Here is a 15202-nt window from a genome sequence, read left to right as displayed (position 1 = left end):
GTTTTTTAGTTAGGGTCCATTTAATTCTTCTGATACATTGGCTTCACCTCCTCAGATATCCTGCAAGGGAACTTTAAGCCTGATTTCTACCTGAAGTACATTCAGAAGGATCTCCGCTTAGCCATTGCCCTGGGGGATGCCGTCAACCATCCTACTCCTATGGCAGCTGCAGCCAATGAGGTAACTGCAAGAGGCGGGGCCCAATCTGGCAGCCTTCCCTTTGTGTTTAGTCTTCCTCCCCTCTCTTCGCTTTGTGTGTCTTTGTGTCTCACCTCTTGAGGTAGAAGCTCAGGTCATTGAGTCTAGACAGGAGCATTTAAAAGCATACGTTTCCTTCTGAGCCATGTTTACTTCCCTTGTGATTTCTTTGACCTGTGGATTACTTAAAAGTGTGTCAGATAATTGGAGGTGTCCTACGAATCTACTGGTTATTGATTACTGATGTATCTCTATTGTGGTTAAAAAGAAAAAAAACCATCGTGTGTGATTTTTAACTCTTTAAATTTATTCAGACTTGTTTTGTGGCCCAACAGATGGTCTGTCTGGGTGGGTGTACCATGTGCACTTACGAAGACTGTTCTGCAGAGAATCAGGTTGAGGTTTGGTGGTGTTTTTTCAGATCATCTTTACTGGTCTTTTTCTCTAGTTCTTTCAGTTGCTGAAAGAGAGATACTCAAATCTCCAACTATGATTGTAGCATTGTCTGTTTTTCCCTTTATCATCTTTGAAACTCTTGTGATTGGGTTCTTAGCCATTTGTGATGGTCATGTCTTCCTGATGAGTTTGCCCTTTTATTATTATGAAATGTCCCTCCTGACCTTTGTCTTGAAGCCTATTGCCCGGTTCTACTATAGCTGCTGCTGTTTTCAGGTATATCTTTTTCCATTCATTTACTTTCAGCTTGTGTCTTTATATTTAAATTGTATCTTCTGTATACAGTCTGTCATTGGGGCTTGCATTTTTATCCATTCTGACAGTGTCTGCCTATTAATTGGAGTGTTGGTCATTAACATTTGTTTGAGTGACAACAAAGCACCTACATATGCACTTTTTGAAAACAGGTTTGGCGGGGGGTGTTTGTTTTAATAAATTTAAGTAATCTGTATACCTGATGTGGGGCTCGAACTCACGACCCTGAGATCAGGAGTTGTGTGCTCTACCAACTGAGCCAGGCAGGGTCCCCAAAAACAGTTGTTTAGAAGGTCGGTTTTCTCAGCCCGACGGAAGGGTAACCTTAAAAAAGCTGAGCAGTACTTCATTACTGTAGAGTTACAGTCAAAACTGTATTTTGTGTAAAACACGTATATGAAACACATAAATTCATTTATTTTAGAGGTTGTATCTTCCAAGTACTGTAAGAGGATACACATGTTCATTCAAGTTAAATAGAAGTCTCAAGTGGCTTGTTCCAGCAAAGAAGTAAACACAGTTCTGCTCTTTTCAGACTTGGCTTTTCATAATGTGTAATCAGTGTCCTGTCCCTTCCTTGTCTGCCTGAACATTTCAGAGAACTTACTTCACCTTTTCAGGTTGCACGACAGTTTCACGTTCCTCCTATTGGTTTTGCCTTGGATTCTCTCTTAGCAGTGGACGTCTCTGTGTATTTCATATGATTTTTTTTGGTCGATTGTCTTTAACAGAAGTTACTTCTGAAGGGTTCTGCGTGTGGCTTGTATTGGCAGCTTTCTCTGAAGTGATTTCTGACTTGCCTCTACCCTGACTCTACAGGATTCGTTGGCTTGAAAACAGATATTTTGGTTAATTTCTCAGTGGAGCATGGTGCTTTCTGGAAGGTGTGAATTTAGTCTCCTCACTGGAGCCCAGTGTTGAGGGTCTTAAGGTTAACTAGTCCATTAACATTTAGTCTTTGTCTTAAAGTCTATTGATGTGTGGTTGGATTTGGAGCTACCGTTTTATCATTTGATTGTTATTTGTCCCTTCTGGCTTTTGTCTGTCCCTCCTTTTTTACTGCCTTTTGGATTATTTGAATGTTTTTAGAATTCCATTTTCTCTATTGGCTTTTTAATAACACATTGTTTCTCTTTTATCTTTGCTCTAGGGATTGCAGTATGCAAGGATATGCAATATCCTTAACTTCACGGCCTACTTAGAGTTAATATTGTACCTCTTCACATAAAACATAGATCCCTTTCCCTCTCCTGCCCTCCCTCCTCCTTTAAGGCAAGGGTTCTTAACCTGGGCACTGTTGCCATTTTGTTGCCGGAGCCGTCCTGCGCCTTGCAGGGTATTTAGCAGCATCCCCGTCCTATACCCACTAGAAGCCAGCAATGCCCCCTCAGTTGAGAAGAGGTCTGTAGACATGACCACGTGTCCCCTGGGGCAAAATAACCCCAGTTTGAGAAGCCCTGCTTTTTTTTTTTAAGATTTTTTTTTTTTTTTTTTTTTTTTTTTTGAGAGAGAGAGCATGCCTGCCCACGTGCAGGAGTTGGGAGGGGCAGAGGGAGAGGCACGAGCAGACTCCACACTGAGTGTGGAGCCTGACGGGCTTGATCCCACGCCCTGAGATCATGACCTGAGCTGAAATCAAGAGTCGGATGCTCTGAGCCACTAAGTGAGCCACCCAGGTGCCCCAAGAGAACCACTACTTTGGGGTATAGATGTCCTGTGTGTTACATCGGCCTTTGTTCTAAACCTACCAGACAATGTTGGAATGTTTTAAGTGGTCATATGTATTTTTTTTATTAAGAGAAAAAATAATTTTGTATTTCTCTAATTTACCATTTCCAGTGTTCTCCATTCTTTTCTGAAGATTTGAATTTCTCTCTGGTATTGTTTCCTTTCAACTGGAAGAACTTTTAATTCAGCATTCCCTGTAATGCAGGTCTGCTGGCAACAATTTGTTTTCTTTTCTCTGAAAAGGTCTTTATTTAGCCTTCATTTTGAGTTGACAGCTACACCTGAGCTATAATGGACACGCAATTATCGTGGCTTCAACTGGACTATGTTTTAAAAAAGACAAAGATGCAGCTGACTGTGTGGGAGGAACCTTGTATCCAACTCCATTTCCTCAGTGTGCCTGGATGCCACACTACCTGCTTGAATGGCTTTTTAATTCTCTTCACACTCGTTCATAGTAGTCACCTAGTGGCTCTGGAGTGGCTGTCAGCTGCCAAGCACTGTTCTAGGCTCTGGGGACATGTTGAGGGGCCGCCTGTTCCCTTCCTTGTGGAGCTTACATTTTAATGGAATGAGGCACAAGATAAGCGGATAGGTATTTAAACAAGAATCTCTGAAGGTCAGAAGTATGAATAAAATAGAGTAAGAAGAGGTGACCAGGATAAAGTGGTACAGCCACTGCTTTACATAGGCTGGTCAGGGAAGGCCTTGGAGCTGACTGGGAAGGAGCCAGCCATGCCTAGGGAAAGGCGTCCCATACAGAGGGAAGGGCGAGGATAGCGGCCCAGAGAATAACACGGGAAGGAAGACCCAGGAGGCAGGAAGAGACATGATTATAATTACTAACAAGGCTCTGAGCACTTTACCTCCCTCGCTCCATGTAGTCCTCATGATAACCTTGTTATCTTCTCCATGACATCAAGGAGTAGTGATGAAGACAGAAAGTGAGGCACTTGGCTCAAGATCAGTGGAGGGTGGCCAGGAGCTGCACCCAGACAGCCTGGACTCCAGAGCCTGCCTGCCTGACCGCATCTAGAACTACCTCCACAAAGCAGATTGTGTCTTTAAGTCAGCTCTGTGGCCAGAGACTGAGCCCGTCTCCTTTTTTTCCAGGTGTACAAAAGAGCCAAGGCACTGGACCAGTCTGACAACGACATGTCTGCCGTGTACCGAGCCTATATACACTAAGCCCTCGATACCCCACCCCCAATCTTCCTTCTGACCCCTCCTCCTCACATGGGGTTGGGGTCCTGGGACTTAACTCTGGACCAGTCCACCTGTCTCCATCTCCTTTTATACAGACTTTGAGACTTGCCATCAGCACAGCACACAGCGTCACTCCTCCCCTAGAGGTCCTGGGGAGGGGAGGGGTGTCAGCAGGTTTGGCCTTTGGGAAAGCTCTTGAGCTGGGCACTGGGCCTGGACTAGGTCGCTGTGTGTTCACACACACACACACAAAACCCCTACACACCACACACTGGCTCTCGCCCCAGGATAGAAGCTGCCCAGAAACTGCTGCCTGGCTTTTTTTTTTTCCTTCTGAGCTTGTCTTATCTCAGACCCTTTCCAGTCGAGGAACTAGAATCAGCAGTAAGAACTGGAAGCCTTTCCACTGCTTCCTTCCCTCAGAGTGAAGAGGCTGTGGTTATGTCCACATCCCCCCACTGGATCCTGCGCATGAGAGAGGCTCTGGGTCAAGATGAGCCAGCATCGACTCCAAACAGAGGGTCCTCATGGGCTCTCCAACCTCAGGTGACCAGCTGATGAGGATTGTCGTGTTTAAGCTACCAATGTGCAACCAACTCTCCATAAATGCCTTTGTGAACTGAAAAGAGATTGACAAAGTTGAGCAGACACACGGCTCTCGCTCTCTGGGGAGAGCAGCAGATTGCCAGCACGTTAGGTGAGCCTCACAGAAGCCTGCGCTCCTCGCTGCTCTGTCCAGAGCACCTGTCCCAGAAGTCACCGTCACTGCGGAGCCCTGGGCTGGGATTAGACTTCCTTGCTTTGGTGTAGGGGGAGTTCACTCCTCACCAGGCTCTTTTAGTATTTGGATTTGCATTCCAGCCCTTGGGAAGGGGATCCTGAGGGCCACCAGGGAGGAGTGAAGAGGGAAGAGAGTGGGGTTCCTTCCCGTTTTCCGTTATGCTGCAGACTCCCTCCTGGTTCTGAGGAGTCACTCTGACTGGGTCCCTTCACAGCAGTCCCACCCTCTCCAGCCTGCTCCTCCACATGTTCTCCGCCTGCCCACCTCTTCATTCTCCCTTCCTCCTTTTCTTCCCATGGAGACAGTGTTTCTGTCTGTCCCTTTGGCCCAGACCCAGTCCTACCAACGACGGCCATTTCTTAGGCTCAGCTCTTGAAACAGGAATGAGTGTCTTCACTTCAGCCAGAAGCATGGTCTTCGATGCTTCCAGGGCCCCAGGGTCTCTTGGGAGGGAAGAGAACTGGGCCTGACCCAACCTGAACTATCTGACCCTAAGAGGTGGATCTAAGATATCCTCAAGACCCTAACATTTCTCCTTGGATAGGGGACCAGAGGGGCTTGGAATGTGGCATAAAAACAAGGAGAAGTCACCTAAAGGATGTCAGTGTTCTCTCCCTCTGCATGGGTGACATTTTCCAAAGTTACACTTTGCAGGTCAGCATTTCTAGTGAACATATAGAATGAGACCACACTGGTGTGGGGCCCTCCCCCGCCCCCCAACCTTGGCCCTTCTCTGCTGATCAGAACACAGGCTAGGGGATCTCAGAAGACATAGGGGGAGGGCAGGGAAGCTGCCTGTGTGTTTTGACATAACTTCACTGGGATTTGGAATTCTTTTCTGTCTGAACACAAAGCCTGTTCTAGTCCTAGCCGGACACTTCGGGAAGGGTGGGGGGTGGGGGTGGGGAAGATACTGTAATGAAACTGGTTAGTCAATGTTGTCTTAATATTGTTGACAATTCTGTAAAGTTTCTTTTTATGAGTATTTCTGTTTAAGCTATTTCACCTCTGTTTTGAAATCCTTCCCTTTTAGGAGAAAATGTGACACTTGTGAAAAAGCTTGTAAGAAAGCCCCTCTTCCGCGACTCTTTTTTTTCTTTAAACTTCCTTTAAATGACAAATCTAGATAATTAAGGTTGTGAATTTTTATTTTTGCTTTGTTTTTAATGAACATTTGTCTTTAGGATTGTGTGATAATGTTTAAATGGCAAAAACAAAACATGATTTTGTGCAATTAACAAAAAGCTACTGCAAGCAAAATAAAACGTTTCTTGATAACACAACTGTGACTGATTACCTCGGCAGTGGCCACTGCCTGCGCCCAAACCCACAGCGCGGTGCGGTGGAGGGAGGAGGGCCGGAAGCGCCGGGACTGTCGGCCCAACGGAACCCGAGAGTTCAGCGCGCGGAGGGCGAAGCCCGAGCAGAACAGGCTGCCCCGCCGGCCTATCGCCGGGGGCGGTGAGAACAAGCCATCCCGTTGGCCAATCAATGAGCGCAGGCGGAGCAGGGCGTCCTATCAGAGCTGGGAAGGGGCGGGACAAGCGGCCGCCGCGCTCCAGCCCGAGAGCGGCCGTGGACGCGCGCTCGAGCGTGCAGCGCCCGCGGTAGGTCCCGGCTGCGGCTTGGGAAAGCAGGCGCAGGCGGGTTCGCGCAGCCTCTAGCCTTGATTCGGAGCGGCAGCTCGGCCGGTCGGAAGCGGGGGAGGGGGCCCGGGAGCGGGGCGGGCGCGCGCGCAGCCAATCGTTGACGAGGGTGGGCCCGGGCGCCGCGGGCGCACTGACGGCCGCTACAGAACCTCGGCCGGACGGCGGGCCCGTGACGGTCGCTGGGCGGCGAGCGGCGGCGATGGCGACCGCGATGGCAGCGACGGCGGCGGAGCGAGCGGTGCTGGTGAGGCGCGCGGGTGGGGCGGGGCGGGGCGGGGGGCGGCGGGCCCGGGCCCTGACGGCCGGCCTGTCCTGGCAGGAGGAGGAGTTCCGCTGGCTGCTGCACGACGAGGTGCACGCCGTGCTCAGGCAGCTGCAGGACATCCTCAAGGTAAGGCTCCTTCCCAGGCCACCACGCCTGCCTTCCGAACGCCTGCTGTGGACGCGAGGCAAGTTGTGCCGACCAGGCCCTGCCCCAGTGGACTTGGCGTCCAGTCGGGGCACCACTACATGATTGCCCACTTAATCACAGGCAGCTGTGTGAGCGTGGTGGGGTGGGCCTGGAATGAGCCCCCGGCTAGGGAGTCGGGGTTGGGGTCGAGGAATGCTTCCTTTGAAGCTGTGATCTCAAGGTCTCCAGCATCGTACTCAACCTCATGGGGCCTCCCTTTCGCAAGAACGAGATTGCAGTACCGGCCTCACGGGGCTGTAGTGAAGATAAGTCAACTCACAAAAATGTCCAGGCCTTGCCTGGTATGGCCAGAATTTCGAGTTACCACGAGTACCGTCATTCCCTGACTCTGCTCCCCACACTTGAGCATCTTAACCAAGCCTGGAGGTCATTTTTGTTCTATATCCCTGAGTTGGGGCCAAGGTAGGCGTCCAGGGAATGTGGAAGGAACAGCTATCAACTCTGGTAGGACCTGAAACTCAGGTGGTGGGTGAGGGGCCAGAGAAATGGGAAGGTGTCCTGAAGGCTTGACTGTGATGGTATTCCATGAGACTAGCCCACTTTGGCCCTCCCCTCGCTAATCCAGGAATGGGGCGTCTGGAAGGAGTGGTGAGCTGGATTGGGTGAACTTTACTCCACTTCCCTCTGCCCCTCCAGGAGGCTTCGCTCCGCTTCACTCTGTCATGCTCTGGTACAGGCACCGAGGCGCCTGCCAAGCAAGAGAACTTCATCCTTGGCAGCTGTAGGTGAGCTGGGGCTGAGCAGAAACAAGAGGGATGGACTGCTTGTGAGGGGGACACCTGGGATACCCTCTAAGAGAGGCTGCACAGCCAAGGCCCTGCCATGCAGACTGATTTCAGCCCCAACATCCAGAGGGTGTGCTGTGGGACAGCCGGGGACAACGTGCTGGGAGGGCTAGGTGGTAGGAAAGGGCAGCTGCAGGCATCGCTCTGACCCCCGCGTGTTGCAGCACAGACCAGGTGAAGGGCGTGCTGACTCTGCAAGGGGACGCGCTGAGCCAGGCGGTGAGTCCCCCAGTCCCTCTTCCCTTTCCCTGCTGCTAGAGGATGCAGTGGGGAAGAGTGTGAGGGTCTCCTGCTGAGCTTTGCCTTTACCAGTTGGCTCTGTGACCCTGGGCAGGATCCTTGACCTCTCTGGGCCTCAGTTTCCTCATTTCTAAAATAACAACTCATTCCGCCAAACCTCCTCTGGAATTGGTGTGTGGCTTCAGTGAGAGGTGCAGGAATGGGGATGCTTTGCACACGGCCCGGCCCTCAGTCTGGGCCCAGTGAAGTGTGGGCAATGGCGGGATTAGGCTGGCCCCAGTTCAAAGTGGAATCAGCCAACATCTGAGCTCCGTCTGTGCCAGGCGCCAGTATGTGGGGGAAGGTGCCTCTCCTCCAGTAGTGGGTGTTCAGTCTGTTGGCCTGTACCCAGGCTCCCTTTCTGCCCATAGTCACACCTCCTCCCAGCTGAGGCCACCTTCCCCTTTCTGTCTCTTTTCCCTTTCATTTCTTTGTGGTTCTTCTTGGGCCTGAGTTCCTGTTTCCTGACCTCCCTGTTTACACCCCAAATGGCCATGGGACTGGGAGACTTTCTGCCCTGTGGAATGACCGGGGCCTGAGCCACCACACACACTCCCCATGTCTGCCCCCTGTTCAAGGGCTCAGAGTGGCCAAAAGCAGGAGAGCAATCCTCCTGCTTATACGCTCTTGGCCCGTCAGGACGTGAACTTGAAGATGCCCCGGAACAACCAGCTGCTGCACTTCACCTTCCGAGAGGACAAGCAGTGGAAGTTGCAGCAGGTAACTGGGCCCTTCCCCTGCCAGGGCTCAAGCCACAGGGCAGGCAGGGGCAGGCCTGAGCTGCAGTGAGGCCTCGTGGGGTGGCCATGGGGGATTTAAAGCCACAGCAAGCCTGGGAGGGTGTTTCCTAGCAGCAAAGCTGGGGCAGACAGTGCCTGGGGCTCCAGAGCCTAGGCTGCAGGGAGGTGGGAACCTATTCTGTCTATGGGTCCCTGGGCCCCAATGGGAACCACAGGGATCCTCTTGAACAAGGAACTCCCCTTCCCAGAGCCTCCAGGGGCTTCTCTTGTCTCCTGGGGACAAAGTTCATTCTCCCTACCAGCTCCTGTGTGATTGGACCCTGCCCCTCCACCTCAGGGCCTTTGTCCATGCTCATCACTCTGCCTGGAGCCCTCTCTTGCTGCTTTTCTCATCACTTGGGTGATGCTCAAGAGGCACTTCCATGGAGCCTCCCTTGACCTCCAGCTAAAGAGGCTCCTCCTCCCCCATCCTGCAGAGTCACCCTCTTGTCCTTATGCAAGTCACTCGGTGTATTCCTATCTTGTGCCTTTGCTCTGCTACCATCTGTCCTTTAGAAGGTGAGCTATGTGATGCAGGCCTGCCACAGTCTGTGCCATGTGCCCAACACCCAGTCAGGGCCTGGCTTTCAGAGGGCACAGAGAGGACAGCTGGCGGGGAGGGTTCAGGCAGGCAGTACCCACCCCACCCATCCAAGGAGGACGACCCCTGGGGTGAGGGCCCTTCATCTGGGGCCCTGGAGACTGTGGCTACTGTGAAATTGGCATCTCTTCCTCCTGAGGCCCAGCCCACTGACCTCTCAGTGGTCATTCTTTTCAGATCCAGGATGCCAGGAACCACGTAAGCCAGGCCATTTACCTCCTTGCCAACCGGGATGAAAGCTACCAGTTCAGGACAGGAGCAGAGGTCCTCAAGGTGAGCTGCCTGCAGGAGCAGGAAAAGCAGGATCCCTACCACTGGCCCTGACCCCTGACCAGGCCCCTGGAGAGCTCTGCCCCCCACATCCTCAGGTGCAGCTGCTGGTCGACCCATCACCTCTCAGTGTACACATGTCCATGCAGCCACAGTCAAATGCTTCACAGCCCAGGTTCCAGACTCAGACCTGGGTTCTGATCCCAGGGCCTCCACTGTAAGCTGTGCAACCTCAAGTCACTTTCTTAGCCATTCCGTGCCTCCTTAGCCTCACCTACAAAAGGGGGCCATGTGATGATGCAGGTGAAGTAGTCCCTGGCAAATGCTCAGTGAATAGTAGCTGCTACGGCACAGAGAAACCCTTGTAATTTGGAGAGTGAATTCATATAGTGTGGAAGGAAGAGCTGTGCTTATATGCCCCAAATTCAGGCTTTAGCTCTGTCTCTGACTTGCTGTGTGTCTTTAGGTGATTCACCTACCCTCTTTGGACCTCTGAGTCCTCCTGTGAAAACTTAGAACTAGATGGACTAGGGTCCCTCCAGAACTGTGACCACCCTGGGTGTAGGCAGTGCAGCCCCCATGCCTCCACCCAAAATTTCCCTTTCCTAAAACCCAGGTCACCCCCATCCCATCCCCATGGCAACATCTGGAAGCAGTGGAAATTGGGGCTCTGAGGAGTCCAGGCCAGAGCTTTGGTCCGTGTCAAAGGAAAAGGATGAGTTCCAGATAGTTCCACTGTTCACTAGCTATGTGACCTTACCTCTTTGGAGCTTCATCTTTGAAAACGGGGCCGGTGCCCACCTTAAAACCTCAACTTACCCATCCTTTCATCTCCAGGAAGCCTCCCCTGGCTCCTTGCACCCAACCTGAATGAAGGCCCCTCCCTCTAAGCTCCTTCATTGCCTGCACCCCCATCCACAAAGCCCTCGTGGACCCCTGGGATTAACTCCAGAGATCGTCCATCTTCCATTCCCCATTGGCCCACACCCAGGGTCCCATGCAGTAGAATCTCTGGACGGATAGTCAACGGTGCAGACATCCCGTCCCCCACCCGCAGCTGGAGCCCAAACACCTGCACCTTTAACAAGCCCCACATTGTGGGGGTTCAGGCAGAAGCTGGGAGCTACCATGACTTGGTCACTCCCTATGCGGGACGGCGGGGGCTGCCCTCGCAGCTGCTATGACCAGCCCCCTCCCCACAGCTGATGGACGCCGTGATGCTGCAGCTGACCAGAGCCCGCAACCGGCTCACCACCCCGGCCACCCTTACTCTGCCTGAGATCGCTGCCAGTGGCCTCACGGTCAGTGCCTTAGGCCAGCCCCTGCTCTAGGAGAGGGAATCCCCACTGAAGAGCCCAGCTTGCCCCTGGGAGGGACACGGGGTGTGACAGGGTCCTGGAAACCCCAAGCTGTTGTCAGTCAGAGGTCCAGGTCTATGCACGGTTTTCTAGGATAAGGTCCTTGGCTTCTATCTTGCATCCCCCGAATACTCCCGGACTGGGTCAGGGGTTCCCAAGCCGGTGCAGGAAGCTACCGGGGGCACCTGGGAAGAGTCTGGATGCCCTAGTCCATGGGCTGGGGAATGGGGTCCCCCAGGCAGTTCTGGGGAAGCTGTACATGCCTGGCCCTCACCCCACCTGCTTGCCCGGTCCTTGTCCCCAGCGGATGTTTGCCCCTGCCCTGCCCTCCGACCTCCTTGTCAACGTCTACATCAACCTCAACAAGCTCTGCCTCACCGTGTATCAGCTACACGCCCTGCAGCCCAATTCCACCAAGGTGAGGGGAACGCCCCTCACCCCCCACCCCCAAGCGCCCTGCAGCCTCTTGGGCCTGACTGGGTCTGATGCTCTTCTGCTTAGAACTTCCGCCCAGCTGGAGGCGCTGTGCTTCACAGCCCTGGGGCCATGTTGTAAGTACGGTGCCCTGGAGTACCCTGCCGACCCCAACCTTCTGCACCTGGGGGGCTGGGAGGCTGGGCTGGTCAGGCCACTCCCAGGGACCCTCCCTCTCCCCCCAGTGAGTGGGGCTCCCAGCGTCTGGAGGTGAGCCACGTGCACAAGGTGGAGTGTGTGATCCCATGGCTCAACGACGCCCTGGTCTTCTTCACTGTCTCCCTGCAGCTCTGCCAGCAGCTCAAAGATAAGGTGGGGCATGGGGACTGGGGGGTCGGGGCAGGCCTCTCTCTCAGACAGATGGGGCCAGCCAGATAGCAGGCTGCTAAGCCTTTTCATTTTGGAGGGATTCCAAAGGCTCTTGTCACACCTCCAGAGCACCCCCAAATCTTAAGGTCCTTTGTACCTTCCACACACACCAGGCACACGGGCCACAGTGTGGCTGAGCAACAATACCCTCTCCCTGACACGTTGCCCTTGAATGACCTTGAAATCTCACCTGGGTCACAGGGTACAACAGGGGCAAGCCCCCTAACACCTCCACTCACCATGTCGCCCCACCTCTCTCCCTCCCCAGATCTCCGTGTTCTCCAGCTACTGGAGCTACAGGCCTTTCTGAGCAGAGCGCCCAAGAGCCTGACCCCCAGGGAAATGGCCCTTGTCCCCCTCACCCATCCCTCCAGGAATGTTGGCCAGCACCGAACCAGGCAGCGTGGGCTATTATTTATTTCTCTCTTCGGCCCTCCTGCCCATCACATTTGCACAGATGGAAATGAACACTGGAACCACTGAGAGACAGGGATGCTGGTTTGGTTTTCATTTTGCAGAGTGTAGTCAGGAAGGTGGGGTGGGGGGTCAGGAAGGCAGAGCCCAGAGGTGGCCCACATTCCAAACCCTGCCCTCCCTGCACAGCAAGAACCTTTGGACTCAGGGTGGCGCCAGGCCCAGGGCTGTCCTCCCCCCCCCACCTTCTCTGCCTTCTGAGCTGTCCCAAGATGGTGACGGGCAGCCACACACCCTGCTCCAGTGGAGGGTGGGGAGTGGGTGGTGGCCCTAAGCTGTGAGTCAGGAGGGCAGACAGAAGCCGTCCACCACCCACTGTGGTGCCCTTAAGTGTGTTTGCTCTGTGTCCCTGACAAGGCCTCCAGGAAATAAAGATCATCTGACTTTACCTGGAGCGTCTGTCTGTCCATCTGTCTGGGTGAGGACCAAGCTGGGGATCCCTGATAGTCAGGACCTGGGTGGGGTACCCAATGACGGAGCCTCTGGCCTCCCTGTCCCACCTTTGAGGGGGTGCTCCAGGCTGCCAAGAGACTGAGTAGGCTGGAGACAAGGTTTCGGCCTGGGGGTTCGGGCCCCCGAGCTGGAGCCCAGCTTCCCCTCCCGCCAGCAGTTGCTGACCTGGAGCGACAGTCATGCTGGCTGAAAGCTGTGAGGGAGCAGGTGGGCATCTGGAGAAAGCAGTGAGTGCCCACACTGCCCACCCCTTGACGGGAAGCTCAGAACACACTTCAGACTCAGGCTCTGGGCAAACGAGGCATTGTTACTGTTGCCCAGCAGGTCACACGGGCAGGGGCATGGTGGGCTTGGGGGTGGTGGGCTCGCTGTGTTAGGGTTCCAGGGCCAAGTTATCCACTCCCCTGGGGCGTTCCTGCAAGAGAGGCCCAGGGGGCCGTCCAGGCTTCACTCGTGTGTGCCCTGTCGGCCCCTCTCCACAGGAGTCCCAGCACCCTCCTCTCCCCAGTGCAGTTCCAGGCTGCCCCTGGCGCCTGCCCAGCCCAGGGGGCCGGTGGGCCTCACCTGCTCAGGGCTCACCTTCTGGGGTCTGGAGGCACGGCGGCTGCAGCAGCTATGACAGCAGCAGTGGATACAAACGAGCAGCAGCAGGAGCAGCACGGTGCCTGCGGGTAGGACGGGTGTCCAGATATGGCCCTCGGCCAGGTCTAGGACAGGAGGCCGAGGGGGCCAGAGGCCAAGGCCACACTCACCGAGGAAGATGAGGAAGATGATGAAGGCAGCAGTGTCCCAGGTGGACTGGAACAGCTCACGGCTCCTCAGTTTCCCCAGCACTTCCTGGGCTGTGGCCTCCAGCTCTTTGTCCAGGTCTCCCGCCAAGTCCATCTCACCTCAAGGCCTCTGGGTGCCACCTGCCCCAGCCCCCCAGGGGCTGCCTCAGAACCCTGTCCTCTGAGACTGGGCTGCATCCAGGCCTCCCGCAGTCCAGCCCCTGCCTGCCCCCTCCCACACCACCCCTCAGCCCTTGCCCTGTCCCTTCCCACTCCCCCCAGCAGCCCCACCCCTGGACCCCCACCAGCCTCCGAGCTCCCCCAGCCAGGCAGGTCCCAGGTCCTGAGAACAACTACTTCCTGCTTCCGGATCTGCGATAGTTGCCACCTGAGGCCCTTGCACCTTGGCAACCAGTCCCACCCTTCCCAGGGGGTGGCCAGACTCCAGAGGGCGGGGCTGTCCCCTGGCAGGTGTGCTTACAGCCTCCCGACAGCAGCAGGTGCTACAGGACCCAGGGAGGTAGCCGCGGGCCCGGAAGCCTCTTCCTTCGGGGATGTTTCACTGTTTCTCAGCCCAGACTAGCAGCCCGGAACACAGTGCGCCCTGGCCCGCTGTGGATTTGATGAGTGAAGACGGGAGGGAGGGAAGAAGACTGGAGGCAGGAAAGGTGGGAGGGAGGGGAGGGAAACATGGTTTTCATCCCCCCGCCCTTTCCTAGGCAGGTGGGACTTGCCTGGTACCATGCTAGGAGTCTTCTGTGTCCTTGTTTGCTCGCTTCTAATCTGCAGGATGATCCTTACGAGAAGATGATTATCCTCTCTCAAATGAGAACTTGGGGACCTGGGGCCCTGACGCTGGCCAGAAAGGCAGCGCTCACTCTCCCTTCCTTCAGCACAGACCCGTCCAGGCCCACCAGGGGCCAGAGGCTGCTCAGCACTGGAGGTCGGCCGTGAACCAGGCAGACACAATGTCTGCTGCCTGTGGTGCTTGTGGTCTAGCAGGGGAGGACGTCTCAGCTAGTGTCGGGCTCCACACCTGATGCCATATGTCCACTACCGGATGCGTCCTCGTGGCAATCCTCGGGTGGCTATTCCTGTTCTCCCCACTTACTGGTGTGAAAGGTGCCACCTTGAGAAGTCTGGCAATCAGCTCAAGTCACACACCTAATGTACTCATTTCCTGTTGCTGCTGTAACATACCAGCACACACTTAGTGGCTTGAAACGATCCAAATTTATTGTCTTACGGTTCTGGAGGTCAGAGTCTAAAAGAGGTGGGCAGGGCTGTGTTCCCTCTGAAGGCTCTAGGGGACAATCCCTTCCTTGCCTTTTCTAGCTTCTCATGGCCACGCACATTCCTTTGTTCATCCCAGTCTCTGCTTCCGTCCTCATCTTCTCTGACCCTGACCCTCCTGGCCTCCCTCTCACGAGGACCTCTGTGATGTCCATCAGAATCCTTAATGACATCTGCGAAGTCCCTTTTGCCAGGTAAATTAACATATTTGCTCCAAGTTCCAGGGATTAGGATGAAAACATCTTTGGGGGCCATGATTCTGCCATCTATATACCCAGAGTGAGCAGAGAAGCCAGAACTGGGACCCAGGGATTCAGATCCCAGAGCCCTTGACCAGCATATTCTAGGGTCTCCTGTCCTGGGTCCCCTTCTTATACCCTATGATCCCTCCGTCCCATTCTGAGATCTCAGATCCCTGTTGCAGAGGCAGGGTCGTTTTGAAGCAACCGGAGTGTTATTGCAAAAGGAGGGTTGGGGGTGCAGCCACTGTGGAAAGCAGTCAGGTAGTTCCTCAAAAAGTCACACATGGTGGTGATATCAAACGCCCACCTA

General features: G+C 54.3%; 3 protein-coding genes across 13 annotated transcripts in view; 2 read left to right on the top strand and 1 right to left on the bottom strand.

Moving 5' to 3' along the window:
* The window catches only part of GLYR1 (glyoxylate reductase 1 homolog), a 33418-nt gene extending 27511 nt beyond the window's left edge, over positions 1-5907 (top strand). For 4 of the 7 annotated variants that reach the window (XM_044391511.3, XM_044391513.2, XM_026520382.4 and 1 more), the window contains 2 exons: positions 56-180; positions 3751-5907. In XM_044391511.3, the coding sequence (XP_044247446.1) occupies positions 56-180; positions 3751-3825 (200 nt within the window). In that variant the 3' untranslated portion in view covers positions 3826-5907. Of the gene's footprint in view, positions 1-55 lie in introns of all 7 variants that reach the window. The other 3 variants (XM_057315089.1, XM_057315088.1, XM_057315087.1) reach the window with 1 other exon arrangement.
* A 299-nt stretch (positions 5908-6206) lies between these two features.
* ROGDI (rogdi atypical leucine zipper) lies at positions 6207-12528 on the top strand. Of its 3 annotated transcripts, XM_026520391.4 has the most exons (11): positions 6347-6517; positions 6593-6664; positions 7382-7470; positions 7695-7749; positions 8449-8529; positions 9367-9462; positions 10662-10760; positions 11122-11235; positions 11319-11368; positions 11477-11603; positions 11929-12528. In XM_026520391.4, exons 1-11 carry the CDS (start codon positions 6473-6475, stop codon positions 11968-11970), a joined length of 870 nt encoding a protein of 289 aa, XP_026376176.1. In that variant the 5' UTR covers positions 6347-6472; the 3' UTR covers positions 11971-12528. The 3 variants fall into 3 exon arrangements, with proteins under 3 accessions (XP_057171065.1, XP_026376176.1, XP_057171066.1); XM_057315083.1 differs by lacking the exon at positions 6593-6664 and having other exon boundaries at positions 6349-6517; XM_057315082.1 differs by having other exon boundaries at positions 6207-6517; positions 11122-12528.
* An 18-nt stretch (positions 12529-12546) lies between these two features.
* SMIM22 (small integral membrane protein 22) lies at positions 12547-13744 on the bottom strand. 3 transcript variants are annotated; one of them, XM_057315086.1, is made up of 4 exons: positions 13663-13744; positions 13340-13498; positions 13152-13252; positions 12547-13002 (listed from the first exon to the last, which is right to left on the bottom strand). In XM_057315086.1, the coding sequence occupies exons 2-4, from the start codon at positions 13470-13472 to the stop codon at positions 12961-12963; spliced, it is 276 nt and encodes a 91-aa protein (XP_057171069.1). In that variant the 5' UTR covers positions 13473-13498; positions 13663-13744; the 3' UTR covers positions 12547-12960. The 3 variants fall into 3 exon arrangements, with proteins under 3 accessions (XP_057171069.1, XP_026376179.3, XP_057171067.1); XM_026520394.4 differs by having other exon boundaries at positions 13167-13252; XM_057315084.1 differs by lacking the exon at positions 12547-13002 and having other exon boundaries at positions 13025-13252.
* Positions 13745-15202: the final 1458 nt, after the last annotated feature.

The sequence above is a fragment of the Ursus arctos genome, unplaced genomic scaffold (genome assembly GCF_023065955.2).
Source record: "Ursus arctos isolate Adak ecotype North America unplaced genomic scaffold, UrsArc2.0 scaffold_2, whole genome shotgun sequence".
In the NCBI taxonomy this organism is placed as follows: Eukaryota; Metazoa; Chordata; class Mammalia; order Carnivora; family Ursidae; genus Ursus; species Ursus arctos.
The sequence above is the reverse complement of the archived record's forward strand: the minus strand, read 5'-3'. Positions and strand labels throughout refer to the sequence as shown.

Bases quoted from the DNA above. Each gene is read 5' to 3' on its own strand.
- ROGDI (XM_057315082.1), top strand. From the start codon at position 6,473: ATGGCGACCGCGATGGCAGCGACGGCGGCGGAGCGAGCGGTGCTG. The intron at 7,471-7,694 runs GTGAGCTGGGGC...CGCGTGTTGCAG, and splicing joins TTCATCCTTGGCAGCTGTAG to CACAGACCAGGTGAAGGGCG. The intron at 7,750-8,448 runs GTGAGTCCCCCA...TTGGCCCGTCAG, and splicing joins GGGACGCGCTGAGCCAGGCG to GACGTGAACTTGAAGATGCC.
- SMIM22 (XM_057315084.1), bottom strand. From the start codon at position 13,472: ATGGACTTGGCGGGAGACCTGGACAAAGAGCTGGAGGCCACAGCCCAG. The intron at 13,253-13,339 runs GTGAGTGTGGCC...TCCTACCCGCAG, and splicing joins CATCTTCCTCATCTTCCTCG to GCACCGTGCTGCTCCTGCTG.